The sequence below is a fragment of the Sitophilus oryzae genome, unplaced genomic scaffold, assembly GCF_002938485.1.
Source record: "Sitophilus oryzae breed Bouriz unplaced genomic scaffold, Soryzae_2.0 scaffold_811_pilon_pilon, whole genome shotgun sequence".
Taxonomy (NCBI): domain Eukaryota; kingdom Metazoa; phylum Arthropoda; class Insecta; order Coleoptera; family Curculionidae; genus Sitophilus; species Sitophilus oryzae.
Window position 1 is genome coordinate 3,287,258 of NW_022147430.1, and position 27,069 is coordinate 3,314,326.

Sequence of the window (27,069 nt, forward strand, 5' to 3'; positions counted from 1 at the left end):
GAATTTTGCGTTTAGCTAATCTAACAACTAAAAATTAGTTAGAAATATTTTTAAAATAGAAATTATAGTTGGCGTGGAAATGACGATCGATGACATTCCCCATAAAATTTTACATATAAAATGACAGCGATCTTCGTTCCATAGCCGATTTTTTTCGATCATATTGTCGTCTTACGGTGAAATTCTAAGATTTTCAATATAAATGATTGCAACTCATAACCACATATTAAAACTTAAGATAATTATTTAATTATTAAATCCATATTTATATTAAAATATAACACACAAACTATTTCTATTTACTCATTTAATAATAATTCTGATAAAAACACGCTTGATTCTTTATTTTGGAAATCTTACGGGCTATATCCTTAATATGACTTTATTAACAATACTTAAATTAAAACTTATTTGAAGGAATGCTAATGTATTAAAATAATTGTAAAACAAGTATTAACTCGGAATAAATAATTATTAAAAACTGCTCATCGCGTTATCGATGTCCGCGGGTTGTCACTGTTTTCTGGCTGATTGGCCGTTTAGGTACCTATAGTTTGATTTCAGATAATACATATTTTAATGTGCCATTTGTGGTTTTTTATTGAAATTTTTTTGCATATTTGGTATACTTTATGAAGTGATTTTAAGTTCTCATATCCATTTTTCAATTATTAAAGTGCCTATTTAGATACATTTAAAATTAATTAATTAGTGTATAGTAATTGTATTATGAGTTTATTTTTTATGAAATGTATTTTTTTCCTATTAAAATAAACATATCTTCACTTACAAAATCACTAGCTAGCCATTTTTAAATACAGGATGTTAATTAAGTATCTGGACAAACTTCAGGAGGTGATTCTTTGAGTGTTTTAAGCCTAAAAAGTTAATATAAACATGTGTCTGGAAATGCATAATTTTAAAGATACAGGGTGTCAAGAGTTTTTCTAATAGACTTTTTTTATTAATATCTTAAAGGGCCGTTGGCCGATTTTGCTGAAATTTTGCCGTGTTGTGAACTTTTATAAGTTAGCACTAATTAAATGATAATAATTATTATTTACAACAATATTCAAACGGTAAAAACTTATCAACTTATCCCAATAAATATTTGACAACGCCTTGGATTCATTTGTTTTAACGCCTGTTGGCGGTGGAAACCATGCAAGGTTTTTCTTTGTCCTAAGTTGTTAAAAAATTAATAATCATATATAAAATATATTAATTAGTCTAAATTTATTATTTATGCGATTCTACTCTTTCTCGTATAATTTGCTCCTTGCTTCTCATACCGAAATAGTTAGATTAAAATAGCCAAACTGTACCTAACAACCCATGCCTTGACACATTTTCTTTTAAAATAACATCGGCTTTCTTTATCCGCCAGACTAAACATCCATATCCATAAATTAGTTGGCCCACTGATAAGACCTCATTTCGGCTATCGAACGTCCTTGCCCTATTTGCTCCTCAACGCAAACTTTGTCAACGCCGGCTCTATCGACGTGTTGACAGGCGGGTTGTTGAACCCGGACCGTAACATGTCGCTTCTAGCATGTCGTTTTTTCAAAGACGGTCATAAACGCGGCCAGAAGTATTTTCAATACTAGACATACTGGTAACGCTATGCGCCACCGGACGTCTGGTAACGCTATGCGCAACCCTGTACAAGTCTCCTTCTTTTTAATTTCAAACATTTAATACACTTTTACGTTATCGCATAGCATGAAGCATGAAATTTTTAAACCAGTCACAGTCGACGGAGCGTTAGTTTGTAACATGTTAAATTTGACAATTTGTTAATTATTTGCCAAAAAATTCAACGCTAAAATTAGGATTAACATAAAATATAAGTAGACACAACTTAATATTCTAATTAGAGGTTTGGTTACAAAAATAAAGATAATTTCTAGATACGATTTGCCAAAAAGCATAATTTTAGTTACTGAAATATAACATAAAAACGATAATTTTCATTAATTAAATTTAATATCAAATTGATATTTCACGAAGCAAGTATTGGTAGAGATTGGCTCCCCTAAATATTATTATTAAATGAGGGTAAAATAATTTGCCATAGTAATATGGTTATTTTCGAAATAATCTAGTATCCACTAAGAAAGTCAATATTAGAAGAAGAAGAGACAAAGTACAAGATTAAACCGAAGATGCAGAAGAAAGCAGTAGAAATAATGAGCAGAACTTGAATATTCAAATTAATATAGCGGGTGTTTCTTAAAAGTGGCTCTCCCCTTTAACTTTTTTTATTTTTCAGATAAAAAACGAGATTTGGTTAGGTTAGGTTAGGTTAGGTTATGATATAAATCAGGATTTATTGATAGAGGTATTCAATTGTGGGGTATTCGATTGGTGCTAATTTTTGAAATTATTCATCATTTACACCGTAAATTCGAATATTAGTTAAACCTAGAAATACCCAGGCAATAGCCGGAAATGTGCAAAAGAAGGGGTGAGTTTAGGTTAGATTAGAATTAAGTTTTAGTTGGTTTTGAATTAATAAAAATATAGACCTAATCTAAACTTAACCTAAACTGACCCCCTTTTTTGCATATTTCGGGCTCCTACGTGGACTCTCTAACTCTACGTTTAACCAATATTCGGGCTTTTACGGTAACATAATACTCATTTTGTTTGGTTTAATCCGGTTCCATAACGAAACTGTGGGTTCGAGGTGCTATTGCAAATTAATGCAATTAATTCTATGTATACACTTTCATAAAAAGCCATCACGATAAAAATTAAATATCAAAATTATTTAACGTTGCGAACGGTTCACTTGTTCGCTATACGTATCTGGAATATATCTGCGAATGGCGATCAGCGATACGATGGTGCGTCCAGACCTGGCGAGACGAGCGCGAGACATTCCAAATTCGCTAAGTGTGGACGAGTCTCGCGAGAGCCTCGCGAGTCAACCCACGGAGCCTCGTTGCCATCCGTCCCCTGTCGGTTTTTCGATGGCCGATCAAAGAAAGCTCACGGCTAAGTCTGGACGTGTGTTTGGTAGGCTCGCTACTGCGAGATATTAGCTCTGATTTATAAATTTCGACTATTTAAAATTAAGTAATCTCAAATTTTTAAATCGTAATGTATTATCATTTTTTCTGATAGAATTTACAAATTTTGCGTCACTGATAATTTTTACCGTACCGAAATCCAACATTTCTTTAAACAAATTGAATTATTACAACATCCAATAATTTTGTTATTATTACTTATTTTTATGAGGTTTTTTTCGCGAAAAAATTTTGAAAATTCGAAATTATTTTAAAAAATTTTAGGAATTTTTTTTTTAGTTTTTAGTTAAAAAACATAATTTCTTGATAATATGGCAACATAGGTATTGATTAGGGATAAAGGGGGAAAACTGCCAAAAGGAGAAAAACCGACGATGAATAACATGTTAAAGATTCAAAAATTTATTACTGTATGCGTTATTATTTGGCCATCGTTTGTTATATATAATTGCAATTTAATATGTGTTTGGCTTCCTTTCACTATGATCCTACTCGGCTTGTCTCGTGGCAGGCTTGCGTAAAAAATGGATAGAAAATGTCTCGTTCTCGTCTCGCTCTTGTCTCGCTCTTGTCTTGCTCTCGTCTCGCGCTCGGCTCGTCAGGTCTGGACGCACCATAGACTGCCGGAGTGCTGACGTCACGAATGTCAAATTTCTTTCCAAACAAGGTTTAGTTCTTTTATATTTCTATTGCGCTCTTCCAAATGACGTCACAAGTTAATATAAAATGTAAAAAAAACAGGTGATTGACGATAACCGCCGACTTGTGTCTGGTATTTTCAATACGCTGGTTGTGCATGTTGCAAAATATGTGAATTTCTTATGTCCGTGTGTCTGTGTGTTCGGATTTTTCATAAACGTCCGGATTTTAATGTTCCATTAAGAAATGTCGCCGTAAGCCAAAATAATAAACTAGATTTTAAAAATGTACCTGGTTATTTAAAAAATCATTTAAAAGATAAGTTCAGCAGTGTAAATTCATTGTTTTAATTTGAAAGTTTTAGGTTTTGATAGTTTAAATATAAATATACATTTCGCTTTTGTTATATTGGTATGTAATCATCAATCGGTATATAATGTGAAAAATGATATTTTGCTAAAAAATTTAGACATCAGGATTTTTTGAAAGGTTTGTCCTAGGTGGGCACGTTTTCATCTGGTAACCCTAGTGGCGTCTTTTATACAGTTGAAGCTTATACTGTTCAGTTCTTTGGAGGTGCATATCATTAAAACAAAAATTCACACGACTATAGCCGAAAATATACTCATTTGAGCTGTTTGTGTATCGTCAATCTAAGGCTGCAAATTAAACGATCTGACTTTATTAAAAAAAATAAAAACCCGTCTTAATATTACACACTAATTTTATTTTTATAGTTCGTGAAATCAAGAGTCAATTCGACGATAATAATTCTATTCACGAGTTTGAAAACAACGCATTATTATATGTGCATACGTGCCAGAGTTAGGGTGTTTGTAGTAATTGCCTAATTGGTTAAACCAGCCCTGGACGCAGACAGAAAAAATATTATCGCCTCGGTCAAAAACGTTTTTGTCTTTTATTAAAACATTATGTTTTGGAAGAGATAAGCAAAATGTTTTATTTGTAAATATGCCGGGCAGCAGATACAATACAGGTCGTGGTGGAGATCACCAGACCTCCAATTCGTTCAAATGGTCTTCCCACTTTTCCATCCTTATTAGTTCTAGTATACTGTTTTGCTTTTCGTCTCTTCTAAGGTTCCTTATTGTCTTCTACGCTTCTGACACTCTTATATGTATCTTTCCACACTCTCACATTTAGTTTCCCACATTTCGTTTTTGCTTTTAGATACTTCGCCTTTAACACTTCTATTTAATCTTGCATATTATTTTCTGTCCTGGTATATAACAATAGTCCTGGTATGTAATAATAGCTGATATAACCTCGAATAATATTTCGAGGTGAGTTTATAGTAATTTTTTAAATAAAGGTATTAAGTTTCAAACTTTTTAAGGTCCCTGTACCGAAAGTTAAGGACTCCGTGACGTTCTGAGGCATGCCTAGTTTCGCATCTCCATATAGTTTTGGCTGGTTTGGATAGGTTAGGTTAGGTTAGGTTTTTAACGACAAAGACGTTATACAATAACTACTAATAATAACTCGCATAGTTGTCATCTACGGCCAGATGAAGATATATAGAAAAATAACTTTTTTATTCTATAGTTTTTTCATATAGTGGCAATAAATCCAGAAGTCTTTTCAGGAATGTATAGTTAGTCACATTTAATTTTAACCAGAAATTCATCGTATCCAGCGATACATCTTCCAAATGTATGACACCGCGAGACATATGAATAATTTCCCTAGTTTTCCTTTCTCTACGAGAAACAGTTGCAGTAAAATACGTTTTCGCGAAACTATTTTGATTTAGTTTTCCAGTTAGATCGAAATCATTTCTCGTTTCTCTCTTCGGGTCGTTGTGGAATTGTTGCCTTACTGTCAAAGTTTGCTGCAGTGTGTTGTTGTGTCTGGGGACTCAGGTTCGCTCCAGAAGTATTTAGATTAAGTTTACGGCGTAAACTCGTCTAAGAGGAAATTACGATATTACAACTAAAACGTGCTCATTTCGTTATTATCTTCATCACGATAAATGTTTTAATATTTATCTACTTTAAATACTTCAATTCTCAGGTAAATAATATAGTTGTACAGGATCCGGCAATAGTGCGTCGGGCATCTGTGACTCGTAGAATAAAAAACTTGTGAATTTTGTTTAAGTAGAAACTTCAAGTATGTATGACGATGTATTTCAGGAAAATATTTTAACTTTGTTGCAAATATTATTCCTAATCTTAATTTGAAAACCGCGTTTCGCTAGCTACTGTAATTTTGGAGTTAAGATTTTTTAAAATCTTTAACCCCCTTCCATGCCCCCTTACCAGCCCCCCACCCCCACCAAAAACTAATGGCCAGATTCTCGGGTGCCACAGTATGTTTGTGCCAAATTTGGTTAAAATCGGTTCAGCGGATTTTGAGTTATTGTGTTACAGACGGACAGACGGACAGACAGACAGACACCATGAAAATATTTTGTATTTAGGTCATTTATGACTCAAATAACTCATTTTGAGTGAAATTGGAAAAACCTTTTTTTTGCCGCTCTTAATAGCCTACCATACCTATTGGTATGGTCGACTAAAAATTGGCGCCGGGAGGCACGTATACACTAAAATATGTTAACATCTCGAAAACTGCGACTTTGACTGATTTTAATGTTATTACAAATTTTGTTGCAAATAGTATTCCTAATCTTAATTTGAAAACCGCGTTTCGCTAGCTACTGTAATTTTGGAGTTACGATTTTTTTAAATTTTTAACCCCCTTCCATACCCCCTTACCAACCTCCACCCTCACCAAAAACTAATGACCAGATTCTCGGGTGCCACAGTATTTTTGTGCCAAGTTTGGTTAAAATCGGTTCAGCGGTTTTTCAGTTATAGTGTTACAGACGACAGACGGACAGACGGACAGACGGACAGACAGACAGACGGACAGACGGACAGACGGACAGACGGACAGACGGACAGACGGACAGACGGACAGACGGACAGACGGACAGACGGACAGACGGACAGACGGACAGACGGACAGACGGACAGACGGACAGACGGACAGACGGACAGACGGACAGACGGACAGACGGACAGACGGACAGACGGACATACGGACAGACGGACACACGGACAGACGGACAGTATGAAAATATTTTGTATTTAGGTCATTTATGACCCAAATAATTCATTTTAAGTGAAATTAAAAAAACTTTTTTTGCCGATCTTAACAGCCTTACCTGTTGGTATGGTAGGTTAAAAATACTGAAATATATATTTTCTTCCATTGTACTGTGAAAATTTAATTAAAATTCGTATTTTTCTTTGAGATAATTTTTACAAAAGTGGTGTACTTAGACCTAAAAGATTTTCAATTTTTTGTCGGTTTAAAGTATATTTGCGATCTTACTGCTTAAGTGCTAATGAGGGTGGCTTATCAGTTAACTTCCCGAAACACCGCGTAAAAAATAAATTACATTCCCATTTTAAGGGATCGTAAACGGAAAATATCTGTATAAATAAAGATACAAAAAGGAAAGCACGTAAAAAATCTAAATAAAAAAAGAATACTATTAACCAATTCAAAAAATTAAATTTTAAATATATTTGTTTTACAACAATATGTTGTTCTCGAGATGCAGCAGACTAAATAAAATTTCAAATTTAATAAGTAGGTTTCCTTTTTTTTTTATTTATTGTGAAATTAATAATAATTAATATATCTCCAACTAATTCCCCGTTTTTGTTGCAGATAGGTATGCCAATTTATATGACAAATGCATATAAGTTAAAAAGCAAAAACCTAACTGTTTTATGTGTTTTATTTTTACCAAAAAGGATTGATAATTACTTAATAATAAATTATTATTACTTATATAGGGTGAGTAAGCGATAGAGTGCTTGTTCTAAAAGAGATTGCTTGTTCTAAAATAGTTAATCCCTTTTATACTTTTCCAAATTACCACATCCACAAAATTAAGAAAAACATGAAAATATGGTTGAATTCTTGAAGTCGAATTCAAGAAATTGTGATTAATAAAATTGTTATCTCATCAAGGAAGCCGAATTCGACAAATATCAAGAGATAACTTTTAATTGACATTAAACGGCCTACATAATTTTGGTATCAAAAGAAAAAAAGTCAGTGGCTGTCATGTCACAAGTCTTGTTTTTTTTGAAAAATATTCCAGTGATAACCGAGGTGATAACCCATATGCACGTCCCTGATAAATCTGGCGACATTTTTTTAGCATTAAAATATGTAGCACTTATTATAATTTTTACCCTCAAAATTTCATTCTTGTTACTAAAAGTACTTGGAAGAAAATTATAATAAATCGAAAGATTATTAAGATTTGAACACCCTGAAGAAAACAAAGCAGAATCGGGCTGTTTTTATGTTTATATGTAAAATAAATCTTATTTTTACGTGAGGAATCTCCTATCGAGAGATGGCACATGTTTTCGACAAAAGAAACATATTTTCTTTTGCTATTTTTAAATATTTCCAAAATAACCGAAATATATTATTTTAAATCTCTTAACATAAAATTTCCTTCAATTTTGAAAATCACTGGATTTTTAGTGTGTTTTGTTTTTTATTTGCAATTATTTAAGGCTCACTCTGTATAAACTAAATCATATGCAACATCCAACAAATTTCTAACTACTACAAAGGAACAATAGGTTATTGGAGGTTATTGGAGAAAGGGGGGATCTACCACAAACCCTGCTCTTTCTCCAAGTTTCTCACATCCTCTATCTCTAAACAGCATACGATAAAATCAGGCTCACCTCCAATAACAGCGATCTCCTTCCCATTTTCAAAACGTTTGATTCATCATTTTCGAACTATATACGCGAACTCCAACTCGCATACGAAGTTGGTACGGTAAACTTGTTATCCCGGTACTATTTTATAGCGTATCGAAGTTTAGCCTCGCTATATAGCTCGCGGTTTGGTTTTGTAAAGGTTTGGCGAAAGCATTGAAGCGAAACGTTTTTGGGATTTACTATCTCGTTATGGGAGAATATTCCGTATAGAAAACTAAATAGACTGTAAAATGAAATTTAGATGTGTGGATTTTTAATTAATTTATATAGAAAGGATATGCAAAATGTTACTGAATAATGTATAGACATCTAGAAAGCAGTTACAATAAAAATCCATATGAAATAAATCTATAAAACTGTTCTTCGCTAAGCGTTATATATTCTTTGGAGTTATCACTTGAATGACTGGATTTAAAATTTGTCCAAGGAGGCAGTAAATATGTCGAAAAATGACATCTAAAAAAAATCAAAAAATACTATGAACTGGTTAATTAAAATGGCAGAGATGACAACTTTCACTATCAATATTTTTTTTGTTTAACAGACTATACCTTCTAACTGGACTTTTAAATTAAAATTAAAGTACAGCGACTAGAATAAGATGGTAATTATTTTCCCCGTTATTAAAAGATCCGTCCTGTGCCAGAAAACAGTACGACCTGTAAGACTTATTGCGAGGGGTGTTTCACTTGGGTAAAAATGTACATCAGCTACACCTCGGTTTATTGTGATTATCCACTTTTTATTTCTGTACTCACTCTCCTATCTCTGAGACCTGCGCCAACTTCTCCAGGTCCTTATTAGGATATAAAAAGGAGCATAGTTTCTCCGGTTCTAGCCTTCCTTTCCCAAGTAGAAAGTATCGCTTGCTATCCAGAGCCCAGTAGTGACATATTATGTGCTCCGCTGTTTCAGGATCTTTATCAGGGTCTGCAGCAAATACGTCCTTGATACAGGTTGTGCTTCTATAAGATGACTATATAATACTATATAAATATTAGGGCTGGCATTTCTGGTCTTGGGTGCCGATTTTCGTGTGTACGAAGAGTACGGTCAACACACTTAGCAAAATAAGATAGAGGCAAGTATATTCCCAAGCGCGTGGAATCTAGCGTCAGATTAAGTGGTTATGTAATAAATACTTCGTGTTTTTGCTCTCTCCGACTAACTAGATTACCATAGCGATTCACTCCTATACATGTAAAGGCCGACCCAAGGTTTCGCTTGCCAGCAGGGTATACGTATATTCCATTACATCGCAAAGAAAAAGTCTTTTGAGAGATAATTATATATATAAATTATTTTGATAATATCAACATAAAGAATTTACTAATAGTTTTAGATACTATGTTTAGAGGAGAATATGAACGTTTTGTTTTGTATTATATCAATGTGCATAAATGTAAATTTCTAAAAAAAAATCCTGGGTATGTGGCCATCGAAACAGAAATTTCAAAAATATTAAAGTTAATTTTTATAAAATGCCGAGAATCCAAACGATAACTAGCTGTTCAGTAGCATTTTACTCGTAAAAATTTTTCCTATCATGAAAGAATATTTAACGTTTTAGAACGTATAACTCTCCCCGTTATCGGAGGGGAGGGCAAAAAAAGTATAAAAAATTGTTTAAAATGAATATAAACAATTATTGATGTGCCAAATTTCGTATCGTAATATACAGGGCGAGTCTTAAACAAGTACAAATATGTTTAGGGCTGGTAGATCTCGATAAAAGAAACATGTTTTCTTTTTATCGTTTTTCAACTAAGTCCATAACAGGGTTGGAAAAAATCATGATTTTTTTAAAAAAATCAAAAAAATCAGATTTTTTTGATTTAAATCAGATTTTTTTGATTTTAATTCAAAACAATATTTAAATCGGATTTCCAAATGACTAGGACTTATTTCTAATTAAAGTCCTATACTAAATGGCTAAATCTATACCTCGATACCCCGATAACATTAACAATTCTATGGGGCGTGTGATTTTTCCACATCGGTCACCAATATATTCCGCAAAGTCATTCACTTCAGATCAAAAGATTTTTTTTTCAAACGCCTAAAAAAGTATTAATTTTTGTCATTTTAGCGCCTAGGCATAAAAGTAATGCAATGTTACGCCTAAGTACAAAAATGTATTATTAAACTGATATTAGTGTCAAATTCAAGGAGTGTTGTTGCTCGATTACTGTTTATATTATTTGCAATGTTTGAAATTGATTAAAAAATTATTAGTAATGTTTAAAAAAAATATTATTTTCTATTCGGAGTAAAAATGGTAATTTTTGTGCCTCCCTGTAACGTCGGAATAGCTTACGATGGTCCTTCAAAGGTACATCATCGTCAAAAAAAGTATAATTTTTACTCCTAATAAAACAATACACTATTGTTCGGAAATAGTCTTAAGTCGAGAATGAAATTAGTATGTATTATCTAATATCAAAGTGTAAAGTACTTACTGCAGATCAAAATGTCGGTAGGAATTTGGAAACAACATTTACAACCGCTTTAAAAAAAATAAAGCTAAATATTTTCTGACGATTATAGATTCTCGGGAATAAAGATATAGTGTCTATAAGAACCTAGTTCTGCACTAGACTTTGCGAATGATATGTATTTGAACAGCGAATTTTTGTCACTTATACAAAAAAATTTAAAATAAATCTGCCCAATATTTAAATTAATGAATATATATTTTTATATAGTTTTATAACATTTACGATTATTTTTCGATTTATTAACTGTTATATGTGTTATAGAATATTTTTTATAGTTTTCTAGGACACGCTTTTATATCTTTTACAGTTATTTTTTTGATTTAAATCACATGATTAAAATTAAAAAAATCACTTGATTTAAATCTCGATTTAAATCATGATTTAAATCATTTGATTTAAATCATGCCAACCCTGGTCTATAATAACTGAAATATTTTACTTTGAAAATTAAAAAAAAAATGATTTTTCGCTTAAATTTTGAGAGCCACTGGATCTTGTCTGGATTTTTTTCTTTCTTATAAATTTAATCTACCATATTGCCATATTATGAAAATATTATGTTTTTTAACTAAAAATTTAAAAAAATTCCGATTTTTTTCAAAAATTTCTATACTATAGGGTCGAAATAAACTTACAGTTATTTAAGACTCACCCTCTATAGTTAAGTTTATTGTTGTAAAGTTATAGCCAGTAAATATCCAATATACATAATAATTACTTTGAATTTTCTTGATTTCAGATCTTCAAGTTACATGGATGGACATTCTAGAACTTAACAAAATAACTGCAGCAGCGCAGAAAGTGAAAACCAGCCAAAAGTAAGTATTTTTTGTCTATAATTTTGAATGAAGCCAAACTAAACCAACCCAACCCAACTCAATTCTTTCAATAATCGCTGTAGAGTATTTTTTTGGGGTCTATTTACACGTGTCAGTCACATCTCACATCCGTTGCCGTACGATTTCAGTAGCATTTAGTAAACATCTGTGATGGCTAATATGTGAATACAAATCGGTCAAGAATTGTCTTGTAAAGATAGTAGTGGTTATCTCTGAAACTTGCGGAATTAGAAATTTTACAGACGACGAATTAGCTATGATTACTGTAGCTGTGTATGAGGAAAAAGGAACGGCTCGAACCAAAATGAGAGGGAGGGTACATAAAACTTGATTGAAAAAGAAAATTGACAGAGAATTCAGTACCCATTTTAGAGAATTATTCGACGATGATACCAAATCCTATAAGTATTTTAGAATATTTCCTTAACTTATAAAACTAAAACCAGACATATTTCCAAACTAGTGTTGAAGAAGCTTTAATGATCAAACAGGATGAAGCTACGTGTACAGTCTTGAATAATGGTCAACATTACGGCATATAGTGGACTCCTTTTAGTATATTGGAGGATCTGAGTAATGCAGATGACATCCGCATCCTTTGTCATAGTCACGCGTTTATATAGCATCACATTACTTGACTGTTATGAAATGAAGCTAGAATTGTACGTCTTAGTATCTCTATAAAAAATAAAGTGAAGAGAGTCTGTACAAATAGTGTCCCTCCCTTTACCATTTGAACAATACCTATAGAAAAGGTAAACCATTTTACATACTTGGGTGGTATAATCTCAACCCACAGAAGCATATAGCAAGATATCATTAACAGAATAAACAAAGCCCATATAACATTTGAAGTGCTAAACAATATTGTGAGATTTAGGCAGTACCTCCAACTTACCAAACTTAAAAATTTTAATTCAAATGTCAAGTCACTATGTACGGAGACCTGAAAATTACACCGCCGTTAATTTATATATTTATACATTATATGTATTCATAAACCGTTGTTTGCTAAATATTGTAGGAATATTCTGACCAAATACTATTAGAAACGAGGATTTATGGAGCTTAACCAATCTAAGGCAGGTGTGTAATAAGATCAAACTGAGTAAATGGAGGTGAACTGATTATTATTTAAGGCGACACTCAACCAAAAGTCGACATAAATATAATGAAAATGTTCATTAATATAATGAATTAAATCATTAATTTTGAGCCTATGAACGATTTCATTGGCACAATGAAAAGTAATTCATTAACTCTATGAACTTTAAGTTCATTAAATCAATGAACAGTGTTCATTAATTTGAAGAACACATTCATTGTTACAATGAACAGATTTCATTAATATAATGTACCTAAATCCTTATATTAATGAACCGTTATCATTAATACAATGAAATAATTTCATAACCTATTTAGTTATACATTTAAAAGTCGACACTATTAGTAACTCTTGTTACACCGTATAATCGATGATGAAGATCCCTGTCATTGATATGAAATGTCATTGATAGTCATTTCCCAGCCAACTACCTGAAATAATTCTACTATAAATAGATTTCCATTTGAACAAGCCCTTAGCTACAAAGGTAACAAAATTACTAATAGTGCCGACTTACTTACGAGCACAGTAAATTTTTCCATTAGGGATTATTAATAAAAAACAAGTGCAATAAACTAATAATAATTTATTAAACTCGATATAGCATATACAAATTAAAAATTAAAAAAATCGAATCGACGAAGAGAGTAGTATTTTTATTATTAATTTTAGGGTAAATTATGATAAGAAAATTAATTTACCAGTCGATATCCTGAGGGATTTCTATAAAAAGATCATTTCTTCATTATATTAGCTGTATCCTTAGACTTGATAACGTCTAGACGAATTTGCAGTGTGCTAAAGCCTCACTGAATAACTCAACCACACAAACGTTATTAAAGTGCCAATGTGACCGATCAACATGGCGGACATTTAAGCCCTAATATTTTATTCATGATATTAATAACCGCGTACATAATATAATGTAGTGTGTTCGCTGTATTAATAACATTGTTCATTGTCACAATGTACAACTCATTAATCAATGATTTAGTACATTAATATAATGAATATGTGTTTATTAAAGTTTCAGCACTAAAATAAAGAACGCGTTCATTGGGGCAATGAACGCGTTCATTATATTAATGAAAATCTTACATTAATTTAATAACCAGATTTTCATTATATTGATGAAATTAGATTCATAGTATTAATAAATCGGACATCGATCTATGATTAAAAAATCATTATATTAATGAAAAAAATGAAGTCCCAATGAGACAACAGTTAATAATCAATGTTCATTAATATTATGAACAATATATTTTTTATTGGAGGTGGTAGCAACAATGCTGATAAATTAATTGAGTGGAATCTATATAATCTATATAAGCCAGTAGAAGTGTTCGTCCCAGACATACCTGGCCAAAGACAATTACAAAGAAGACCGAATCACTAAACCGATGGTGGCTAGATGTTAAATCGATTTCAAACCACCGAATCCTCTGCATTTACTCTATATAATAGTAGTAAGAAGTAGAGTAAGAGACGTGTGTACTGACCAAACAGTAAAGGAATTATTTATTTTCAAGTACACATAATATAATCTCCTTAGTGTATATCCATCCAGTACACTTTTTATAAATGCTGTTTTTTAAATGATCTTTAAGAAACCGGTTCCCGATAGATCACCAAAATTAAGCGACGTTAGACGATTCCCGTAGATGGACACAGTGTCGGACTGGACCAGAAGGGTCCGGGTGGAAATTTTTGCGCATTTTTTACCTTAGGTTTTAGTCAATTTTCTCCTATATTGATTTGTCGGTTAGTGTTTGAAATCAGGGAACTACCCGTAATATAAATATTGTTAATCCAAAAAAAAATTGGGATAATCTCAGAGTATTACCGTCACTTTTCTCTGTTTCCTTTGTACACTGAAAAAAACATATAAAAATAAAAAACTACAACATTGTACCACATATTGTACTTAGATATTTGTAAACATACGACACACAATTGTTGTATTAGTAAGTTATTATTCCTGTCCAACTCAGTTTACAATAGTACCAAGTAACAGCAATTTGTATTAAAGAATATAGTTAGTAGTGCTACAATGTGTATTAACTTTTCATTTAAATTTTAATGAGTACAATCTGAATATGCTCTGACACAAAATTGTACTCTCTAGCCAAGTACAATTAGTAGTAGTTTAGTAAATTTAAAATAAATTAATGCTGGCGTAAATAGTTAAAGATTTCTCCGAAATTGTTGTATAACTGTAAATAGTTCTTATATAGAAAAATGTTTATCGGAATAAAAACTGCTGAATTTCGATGATTGAGAAATAGCGTACGAAAGTAAAGTCCGCGGACTTTACTTTTCATTATATTCGCGTCCAGTCCGAATGTATTATCTTGATTTTTCTATACGTAGTACCGTCCCTGCGTGCACAATTTTAAAGCTATAAGCTAAATTCCCCGTTGCTAGTCTAGGTGGTGGCGCCGGCCCTGGCGCGGCGGTCGGTATTCATTCGTGTTTCTTGCACGGTGCAGGGCAGATCGCAGCTCTCCGATTTCTTCGTCGTAGATCGATGAAGCCATTTTGTTTATTCTCTACTCATTTTGGATATTACTATGTAATATACGGTGTTCTACAGCTAGGTAGAACACAAGGAACAATATGTAAGTATTGTATAATATTTATTTTTAGAGAAAAACGAAGTGGACGTAAATAACGGAATATTAGAATTAGATAAAAGAAGAAAACAATAAGAATATCATATACATCGGACTGTTGTACTCTCAGTGAGACAAAGTTCGTACGTGTAAAGAATGTCCTTCTCGCTCTATATCTCGCAGTCAAGAGAATAATATAAATGCCAAAGTGTTGCATCTCCGAGTCAGTCAAATTTCGTACTTTTAGAGGATGCCCATATGAGAGAGATTCCTTTTATAAGTCAATATTGATATCCCACTATCGAGAGATAAATTACAGGTATCACAGGTAAGTATCTTATAATATTTATTTTCAGGTAATTAAATAATGGAGGGAAATAATTGAAGTAAAAGCAAATCTCTAAATGTAGAAATTAGAGGCAAGGAGGAGACAATGGAAGTAGACAAAGGGAGAAAGCAATAAGAATATCGTATATATCGAACTGTTGTGCTTTCAGTGAGACAAAGTTTCCTATTTAGAGAATGCCCTTCTCTTCGTGAGAGGGATTCCTATTATATGAGGTTAGAAATCTGGCTATCAAAATAATATTATAAATATCGAACTGTTGTTCTCCCAGTGAGGCAAAGTTTCCTATTTATAGAGAATGCCCTTCTCCTCGTGAGAGGGATTCCTATTGTATGAGGTTCTAAATCTCTCTATCAAGAGAATATTATAAATACCGAAGTGTTGTATCACCCAGGGAGTCAAATTTCGGATTTTTCGAGAATGGCCGTCTCCGTGTGAGGGATTCCTTTTATAAGTCATTGCTGATATCCCCTATCGAGATATTAATTACACGTATTACCGGTAAGTATCTTATAATACTTATTTTTAGGAAATTAAATAATGGATGGAAATAATTAAAGTAAAAGCAAATTTCGAAATATGGAAATTAGAGGCAAGGAGGAAACAATGGAATTAGACAAAAAAAATGAGAATAACATATTTATATCGAACTGTTGTCCTCTCCGTGAGACAAAGTTTCGTACTTACAGAGAATGCCCTTCTCTTCGTGAGAGGGATTCCTATTATATGAGGTTCTAGATCTCGCAATCAACAGAGTACTATAAATGCCGAAGTTTTTTTATCTCCCAGCAATGAAATAAGGTATGGAAATAATTGAAATCTTGAAATGTGAAAATTGGAGACAATGGGATAGAGAATGTCATAATATGTAACAGACTTTTGTTTCCCTAGTGAAACAAAATTTTGTACTTTTAGAAAATGCCTATCTCTGTGTGAGAGGGATTTCTTTTTTTATGAGATTTTTTTATATATTTAGGTGCCAAATGTTTGTATCTCCCAGTGAGACAAAATTTCGTACTTTTAGAGAATGCCCATCTCCGTGTGGGAAGGATTTCTTTTATACGTTATCGATAGCCTTATCGAAAAATGAATTACACGTATTACATGTAAGTGTTTTAGAATATTTATTTTTAGACGAATATTGGATGGAAATAAATAGAAGTACATCCCGAAATGTGGGGATTAGAGGAAAGGAGAAAACAAAGGGATGACGAATATTGTATAAACACGGACTGATCTTCTCCCAGTGTTCTTTTCATAGCGAGACAAAGGTTAGTACTTTTAGAGAATCCTCTACTCCGTGTAAGAGGGATTCCTTTTTTAAGATATCGCTCGCTATCAAGATAATATTATAATAACCGAAGTGGTGTTATCTCAATGATACAAGATTTTGTAATTTTAGTGAATGCCCTTCTCCGTGTGAAAGGGATTCCTTTATAAATGACGTTCTCGGTCTTTCACTAAAGAATTTCAAGTGACAAATCTAAAAATTTTAGACATTCAAAAAAAAACGTTATATTTCAACAGGAAAACTCCTCCAGACATTATATTTATAAGGCTGTACGTTCAAAAAGCAGGACAGTCGCTATTTAAGTGTTACTATCTCATAATAGATCGAACACAAGCTCAGCAACTAGGAAGAGGAAAATAACCAAATCTAGCGGTTCGTGCAGCTTGTTGGGGGAAGGGCAATCCAAAGAGACTACAGAACATTCGACTCTTCGATGATGATACATTCTTCTTCGGGAGACGAACTCAGTCTTAGCCAATGATCTGGCTGAAGCACAGAACAAGGTCCAACTTTTATATCTGCTAAGCGGCGAAATCTACTTGAGAAAATATTTTAACTCCCTAATTTACCAAGGAGCCATGGCATGTCGCCTATCCTCTCCTGTGTCATAATTGTTAAGATGAAGTCCAGCATATATATTTTTTCGAAATCAAACTCTTAAAAAAATTATCTGGGTTATAAAATTTAACAATAGTTGTCGTAGACTCAATATTCTTTTAAAGGAAGAGAAAAATATTCATAAATATATCATGGAACAAATATGGACGGTTGTTATAGATACCGGACGCATAGTCCTAATGTGGTTGACGGTATCTTGTACAAAAGGCATCAACTATTTTTCCCTCTGAAGGATTTTCAAATGAAAATCATGAGGAAGAAGGACCTCTGGATAAGTTTACGTTTGAACCTTGCTTAGAGGAAAAGATACAAACGACGGAATGTATCCAGATATTTGTGACAGATATTCGAATATGTCTTTACCTTCATTCTTTGAAAAAAAAGGGGGGGGTGATACATGAGGCACGAGCGGCCAATTCATTAGGTACCCTCCAGTTTGCTGCCTTGCCAGCCTCCTACCATAAAATAGGCGACAACAAACTTAACGTTGACCTCCAAGTCTTTAAAAGTAATCAACTTAGCTGACCAGCTAATAATAATAACTCAAATGTGTACATATATAATAATAAAATAGCTAATATCCTAGATTTTCATAGCTAATATATATATATATATATATATATATATATATATATATATATATATATATATATATATATATATATACCATTTACATTTAGAGTTTATATTTACCCATTTCGGTCTATAAAAGCAGTGTTGTGCTTTTGGCCAATACTTTATACATTTTGACAAAGTGACAGACTTTCTGCGAATTATCGAAACAAAAAGTTAGTTTTCTCTTCAGTATATAATATATATTTTCTCCTCTATAATACACTATCGAAAGAGATGATTATAATAACATTAATGTAAACTTTCACAGACTTTGAATTTTTTCTTAAATATCTCTGGATGGTTTCTCGTTTGAATGGTTTACTGCATTAAAATTTTACCATAAATGTTCTCTAACAGTTCTACTTTCTTATCTAGAAATTCCGGAAAGAATAGACATATCAATTAAATCATAAAGTGGAAATTGTTTTCTTGCAGTTTTACGTATATAAATAGATTATATAACTCTTGCCGTGAACTGCTATGAAAAATAATAAATCATATATTGGTTTCACGTTTAACCTTAGTTATCAGAGACAGATGTCAGTTTGTTTTTAGTCAGTATATAATTATATATGCATATCATAGTTACTGAAAATTATCAAAAAAAAATAAATAATAAAAATAATAATAAAACTTCTGGTATAAAATTGACACAGATCAATATCTGTGTCTACTTTATATCAATGTCCACAATATCCATACCAATGTATGGATCGAAATCTAATCTATATGATGGTTTGGTTTTTTTTAATTCATCAACGTAATTAAAGCATTTTGGAAAATAAATTATTGAGAATCTTAATTTCTTATTACCAAAGTCTAACATTCAAATGTTGTCTAATATTAATGGCTTAAAAAGTAAGGACTTTTAAATATTAAGCAATAGGTTAGAAACACCTTAAAAAAAATATATATATATATATATATATATATATATATATATATATATATATATATATATATATATATATATATATATATATATATATATATATATATATATATATATATATATATATATATATATATATATATATATATATATATATATATATATATATATATATATATATATATATATATATATATATAGCATATATATATATATATATATATATATATATATATATATATATATATATATATATATATATATATATATATATATATATATATATATATATATATATATATATATATATATCGGTTAAACCTCACTATAGTCGAGTTATCCCAGCAGTTCTACATTGAGACAGGGATTTCTATCGATACGATGAGTTAACTGGTTTATAAAGTATAAATGAGCAATTTTGGCAGAATCCTTTATGGAAGTGTCATCTTATGGGTTTCTGTCTCTGCTTTGTATGCATATATGTATATGTTAAATTGTCACAATTTAATAAATCCATGTATTGATGGCCGTTAAATTGGTTTCATTTTGGTTGCATTCAATAAATATATTTATAATTTCAGCTATTTTTGTCTCAAAAAAAAATGCTTTCTGCACCGCATTCATTAATTTGCAACCATCAGTTCTTTAACATCTACGTCAAGAAAAATCAAGATAATACATTCGGACTGGACGCGAATATAATTATACGATCAAACGAACTTACCTGAAGTGAAGTTCGATCGTAATTATATGACGCGTCCAGTCCGAATGTATTATCTTCCCACCCTTCCCGTTTTGCCCCATGATCGTTTGAATTAATGAATAAATCTTTGAAAAATGAATACCGACCGCCGCGCCAGGGCCGGCGCCGCCACCTAGTCTAGCAACGGGGGGGAATTTAGCTTATAGCTTTAAAATTGTGAACGCAGGGACGGTACTACGTATAGAAAAATCAAGATAATACATTCGGACTGGATGCCTCATATAATTACGATCGAACTTCACTTCAGGTAAGTTCGTTTGATCGTATAATTTGTTTTATTAAACAAATCTAATCACAAAAGTTTAGTCTGACAGGTTTAGTCCGGCAAAGGCTTTGCCTGCCAAAGACTTGGTCTTACTCACAAACGCAGTTCGCATTTTCGCAAGATATCATCCGAAGGCAGAACCCGCAGACCGGATCCGCAGGCCGGGCCTTTCCGTGTATGGACAGATATTGAAACACAATGCTCATTCACTCCGGTTCGAGGGTCGATTTAGATATTCGCCAAGTCGGTAGGCCATTGACCGTGATATGGCCAAGGACCGGATTCCGCGTAGAGTAGGCCCCGTCCGTCCTGATTAACCTTAGCAGCAAAAAAAATACGTTAAACACCATTGAACTTTGAACTTTTATCTTAAAGAACGACAAAGCACCATTGCCACGTTTAGGGTTAAAGCAAGGTTGAAACATCAGCACTATTAGCCAGCTATTCGTTGGCAGAGCGAGAAAAAATCCGGCGCCGTCACTCAAAAGGGTGGCTTATAAGGCAATTTGGAGGCGAGAAAGCCGGTCCAATTTGCCCCGGGTCGATCGACTCTCCCGAAACACGGCCGACAATTTTGTTTTATGTTTGCGACGAATCCCGGTTTCGTACTTCATCAAGACGAACGTAAAAACGGACGGGGGCGATGTGACTGGGACACGTTGAAAGACAGGGGATTTAGTTGAACTGAGTAAATATTCTCATTAAAAATTAGATGCAATAGAGTAATAAAACTAGAGATAATATAGAATTCATTGGTATACATGTATCTGTAGATGTAGAGATGCCGTAATTCCGATGTAAAACAGTGTTGTTTAGAGTTTTGTTCAACACTCATTTATAAATTAACCAATGGCCACGAGCTACTTACTTAGCTTATCTTATAATTATAGTAGTAGAGTTTTTTGAAAATCATAAAAAGTTAACGTTAATGAATTTGGAAAGTTAGAAATAATAGTATATAAATAATACAAATAAAACACTAGACCAAAGGATACTCAACAAATCCAAAAAAACCTATTCAAACTTATTAAAAAAATGTTTTGATTCAAAGTCTCATATGGAAGCATTATTATAACTACTCAACAAAATTTAATGATTTCTCTTAATCTAGAGGCGCTTTTAACTTAGCCTTGAGTACAGCGAGTCGTATATTGGAGAAGCCGATATTGTACTTTAAATGTTCCATTTAAAGAACCTAACAAAAATTCACAAAGAAAACAAAAATTCACAAGAATCAATTAAATGAAGTATTGCAGGCCGTGTGTGGTCCAAGCATCACAACATAAAGTGGTCGGAAGATCGTGTTGTCCACAAAGAACCATATTGGAGAAAGCATAAATTTAAGGAAGCCATTTCATATCAAAAAAGAATGAAGTATTTAGCAATGAAACTACCAAAATTGGCATGACAACCACTTATTAAACGTACCAATGCTAGCGTCGCGTTGCGTCGTCGGTATATAATCGTTCTCTAGTATATAATCACAGTAGCTTTAAACTAATTCACATTTGATAAGTCATCTCATTGAAATGTGTAAATTTTTAAAATTAAAAAGAATGTCAATATTAAAAGATAATTTATTTCCATAACTTATTATTTTCTATATAAAACTTTCAAGCAATTGTTTTCTAAGACATGGTTATAGATAAGATATGGTTATTAGTAATGCAAAAAGGTTTCTAGCATTCAAAAAAAAATCTTAAAAATTAATGTCTCAAAACGTATCTAAAAAAAGTGACAAACTAAATAAAAAGGCAAATAAATCATAAAAAACATGAAATAAATTGCCAGAATCCACTACCATCTGATGATAATAGGACTAAGAATTTACGACTAACATTTACACTTAAATGGTCAATGCATATTACAGTTTACGGTTAGAAGCAACTGAAATTAATATTTTATTTTGCTGTTGTATTACAGTATACAGGGTGTCCCAGACTGAGAGTGCATTAGGAGTTTCTAGAGAACCACAATATTTCGATCGGAGATTTTTTGCGCATTATTGTTTCACAACGAGATCTATCGATTAAAAATATTTTCAACATGGCGGCACTTCCGGAAATACCCGAAATTGACAGCAACTTTCTTATTTTAAATGGGAACCCTTATTTTTTATTACATACTTAGATTCTCTGCAAAATTCTATGAATATTGATGTTAAACACTCCTATACCTAACATTAACCGTTTTTGAGAAAAAAAAATATTTTATATTTTTGGACGAAAAAAACTGCCTGTCAAAAAAATATATATAGCCTAAAAGTCAAATTTAGTAATTGCCACAGCCACTGAGACATAAAGTTAAGACATGTTCCTATCTATTTCGAATATTAAATTGTTCAAGTCTCATATATGATCATGGCGGTAGCTGTCATCGAATTAAACGATAAAAAATTATTCTAAATCATTTTTTTTTTTCATATGGAAACCCACTTTTTTATTTCACCATTGAAAAAGTTTTTCAATTCGTTACTTTTTAGCGATACATGTCCCTATACCTTAAATAAATCGTTTTTAAGTTGTAAGATTAGTGTGAAAACGTATATTTTTCTTGATTTTATCTAGCTTCCTTTGGTATTAAATATCAAATAGTCAGAGAATTTATTTCTATCTGTCAGAAAATGAATTATTCGATTTCCTATGTTATAAATACTGCCTGCTGAGTTTAAAAAGTGTATTTATATAAATATAGAAAATCTAGGAACTAGTGGGTTGCAATCGGAAGGGTTTGCACTAGAACTAATAGACTTTGTTAATTGTCAAGCTTTCGGACTTTATTTATTCCATCCTCAGGACATCAACGTGGTAAAAAGATCTTCATAAAAACTATATTAAAAAATAGGCTTTACGGATACATTGAAAACTCCACAGTAAAAACAGCGCTGACCAGTCAACCACACTAAGTTAACTAATTCCCTAAAAATTCTAATGCACGCGCAGTCTGGGACGCTCTGTATATAACAATAAAATAAAACACTAATTCACCACAATACACCAAATTACTTTACTTTTAACACTGAACGTGTGTTTCGATCACCTTGTTGGTATAATCAGCAAATGATTAAAACCGTTTTAAATAAAATCAGTTTTGAAACTTTGTCTGCCACATTCAAAGAAAATCAGTTTTAATCATCTGCTGATGATGCTAACATATTTAGCGAAACGCGCGTCCAGTATTAAAAGTGAAGTATTTTGGTGTATTCTGGTGAATTAATGTTTTATTTTTCTATTTTCAAGGCAGTAAAATTTCGTTCAAATCTTTTGTCTGAAACAATTAGAAAACGCTGATAAATGGTCTAGTAATGGACAGAAAAAAACGATAGAAGGAAAGTAGAAAAAAGAAAAACTATAAAAACGTTCTGAAGAAACATGAAGTAAATTTACAGAATCTACTACCATCTGATGATAATAAGACTAAAAATTTACTCTAAAATTATCAATGCATGTTACAGTTGGCGGTTGAAACCAACTCTAAAAAGTATTTTATTATGTTGTTTTATTACAATATTACTACTACTACTGCCATTACTCGCCGACGAATATTTGATTTATTTGACACGCGTCAGAAGCTGGTTCGTTCGTCGCTTCTTTCGTGACCTTTTCTGTGACTGAAAAGTCTGATACGGTTATCTCTCTTCCGCACTCCGGACATTCAAAAATCTTATGCCTCTTTACTTTTTGGTTGTCGTTGTTAACTGAGTTAGTTCTGCTGATGATTCTAACATACGTTAGCGAAACGCGCGTCCAGTATTAAAAGTAAAGTGTTTTGGTGTATTGTGGTGAATTAGTGTTTTATGTTTCCATTTCCAAAACAGTAAAATTTAGTTAAAATCTTTCGGAAGGAAAGAAAAAAGGACATTAAAAAAGTGCCAAAAGATTTAAATCTAATATTGACATGTGATTAAATTATCGATAAAAACATGTTTGAAATGTGACCTAACGAAGGCGTGACGACACACACGCAGAAAAAAACTGTTAGCGCTCCAACGCTGTTTGGTTATGTGTTTATTTTTAAAAGCGGCGACCGCCAACAGGGCCCTAATTGATCGGATCCTCTAATAACATCGCTTCGCCTCGGATTGGATCGGCACAGCTGCCGACCCCGCACGATGATTGATTGCTATCTAATTACGTTTACGCGTCGATGGGCGACATGAGGAGGAGGAGGTGATAGGGGAGAAGCAACGCCCTCCTATGTGTAGTGGCGACATGTAGAAGTGCAATCGGCCGAAACGTAGATAGAAAGGCTATTCTCTCTAACATGCAAAATTAACCCATCGAATTGGTTATGGTTACCATTTTATCACATACGTAACTTAACTAATTTCAGTGTCACAAGTAAAGCTGATTTTAATTAATCGCGATTTACGTAAAATTTGACTTCGGTGTTAGTTTATGCTTCCAGTCTTTGAATACAAAGATTAAATTAAGAGCTTATCAAAACCTAGGTGGAGCGCGCTGGTTTCTCTAGCAGATATGGTTTTAAATACAAAATTTGATCTCAACCATGATCAATTAAAGCAGCAATAGCCGATTCTTCAGAACTTAAAACCATCTCTACTAGAGTAAACATCAATAAACAATAATAATATTACTTCAATGACAGTGGTATTACAACAGTAATCTCTATTTTGTAAGTGTGTTGATGAGGACCCAAAATCTGCTGGTAATTATAGTGTAATTCGTTACTGTCTTATTCAAAAGCTAATATCTCCAATAGGGTACCCATATGTAACTGTTAAACGCGCACTTGTTTTTATCAAATATTGTTCCTACCAGCGGGGGTTAAAGTTGCATTTACGTTAAGGATGTATCATTATTAGCACGGTGGGTAGTTCAAAAAGTGCATTCCGCAAGCATTTCGGCGACGCAAATTTTGAGGAAATATTAACCGAGTGCTACAATGAAGTTTAAGAGACTTATGTGATATGAAGATCATCGAGATAATTATTTTTCTCCGAAGAATAACTATAATCCCGATTCCTAATCTGTTACCTGTAGAAGAGAGAGAATTGAATAATTAATACCAGAAACGAAAGAGATGATATATTTTAACGAAGAAATGATAAAAAAACAAAAATCTCCTGAAACTAATGTGCACCATCCATGTACGGTGCTTGCAGATCGTATGTCAGCAAGAACTGTATTTGAAAAAGTTATATACATTCAGGGTTTTGTTGATTTTTTTTTCTTCTGGAAGGAAAAAACAGAAAAATAAACGGTACATATCGAAGTGGAGTAAAAACTGGCTTTTAAATAGAAAACCATTTTCTTGTACGCATAATTTTTTCTGTTTCTATCAGAATAATCTTGGCAACGATCAATATATTTCAATGAAAATCATCATAAACTCCTTATGGGAATAAGTACGCATATCAGATATTTTCTAAGAGTTGATAAATAATAACACAAAACCCACAAAATTTACAAAACTGCAGCTTGAACTCGCTGATATCGTCTACATGTATGATATCACCGCACAAACTGGTTTGCGCAAACTAAAATCTTTAGCAGCGCGACATTTACGCAGGCCGCGCTTGTTGGTTTGTGCGTGCGACCGTTTTACCGTCTACACACAGCGAATTCCTGATACAAACAGGTTTGTGCAGGTAAGCTCGTGGTAAATCTTGTACGTGTAGCCAGCCCTCTGAGCGCGTCAACAGCGAGGGTTTTTTAGCGCTTAATAATAAGCTTTAGTTAATATGAGGTTATTTTAAATTATTATAAATTAAAGTTCGTTCGTTATGTTGATGCTGTCTAAGAATTCCATAACTTTATTAATCTTCGAATTGTTAAAAGGCGCGAAAATATTCTGACAGGTAACATCATTAAAGAATCTAGACCCATGGGAGGCAACAGGTAAGCATTCAAAAAGAATGTGTCTCATTGACATTAAATTATTGCATAAGGTGCATTTCGGAGGGGGTTCATTTCTGATAATATTTGATATGGTAAGATATTAGTGTCCTGTGAGGGTTCTAACAACTTTACAAAAAGATCCGATCGTTCAAGAGAATATATATTTTGATAAAGATGAAGAAGTGGCTCACATGATCTAGGTCACATGATCTAGGTTCCAAAGGAAGATCACATGATCTAGGTTCCAAAAATAGAAAGCAAAGTTCCACAAAGAGGCAGCTCTGTACACAGAATCAAATTACAGGGTATAATAATTAAATGAGATATTAATATTAAGGTTCTAATATATTTTGTATTTAAAATTTTGTTACTTATAATCATAACTTATGAAATAGGGTTAAAGTTCGGTCCAGCCGGTCTTGACTTATAGGGAGTGTAACTAACCTGACTCGGTTTTATTTATTTAAATGATGAGGACTTTATCTGTGACACGGTGTATCAAAATGTTGGCTATTGAGCTAAAGAAAGAACTTCTTTTTTCATCTAAATGGCATTGTTTAAGCTCTTTTAAATAGTATAATTCATGAAATAAAAATATTTACGCTTTTTAAATAACATTATCCTGATAAACTCACATCAATTCCGTTTTAATGTCAGAAAATGCCCTGTTAATGAAGAAAAAACACCTCTGCAAAAACCCACCGAAGACCTAATTAAACGGCAAACCTGCCCAAATTTCTTTCTTAAACGGCAATTAGCAGACCCTAAACACTCTAAAATATCCACCAAAATAAGCTCGAAGTGTATTAAGAAGTTCTATCTCACCCTATCTCTCTCCATTCCTTCAGTCTTTCTTTCCCTCTTCTTCGGTCTATCGTGGAAACGCCCCCTTAAAAT

General features: G+C 32.5%; 1 protein-coding gene across 1 annotated transcript in view; it reads left to right on the forward strand.

Annotated features, from left to right (window-relative positions):
* The window catches only part of LOC115889159 (heterogeneous nuclear ribonucleoprotein C-like 1), an 827,286-nt gene that overhangs the window by 196,005 nt on the left and 604,212 nt on the right, over positions 1–27,069 (forward strand). Inside the window, exon 3 of the mRNA XM_030909100.1 lies at positions 11,702–11,780. Coding sequence (XP_030764960.1) covers positions 11,702–11,780 — 79 coding nt within the window. The remainder of the gene's footprint in view (positions 1–11,701; positions 11,781–27,069) is intronic.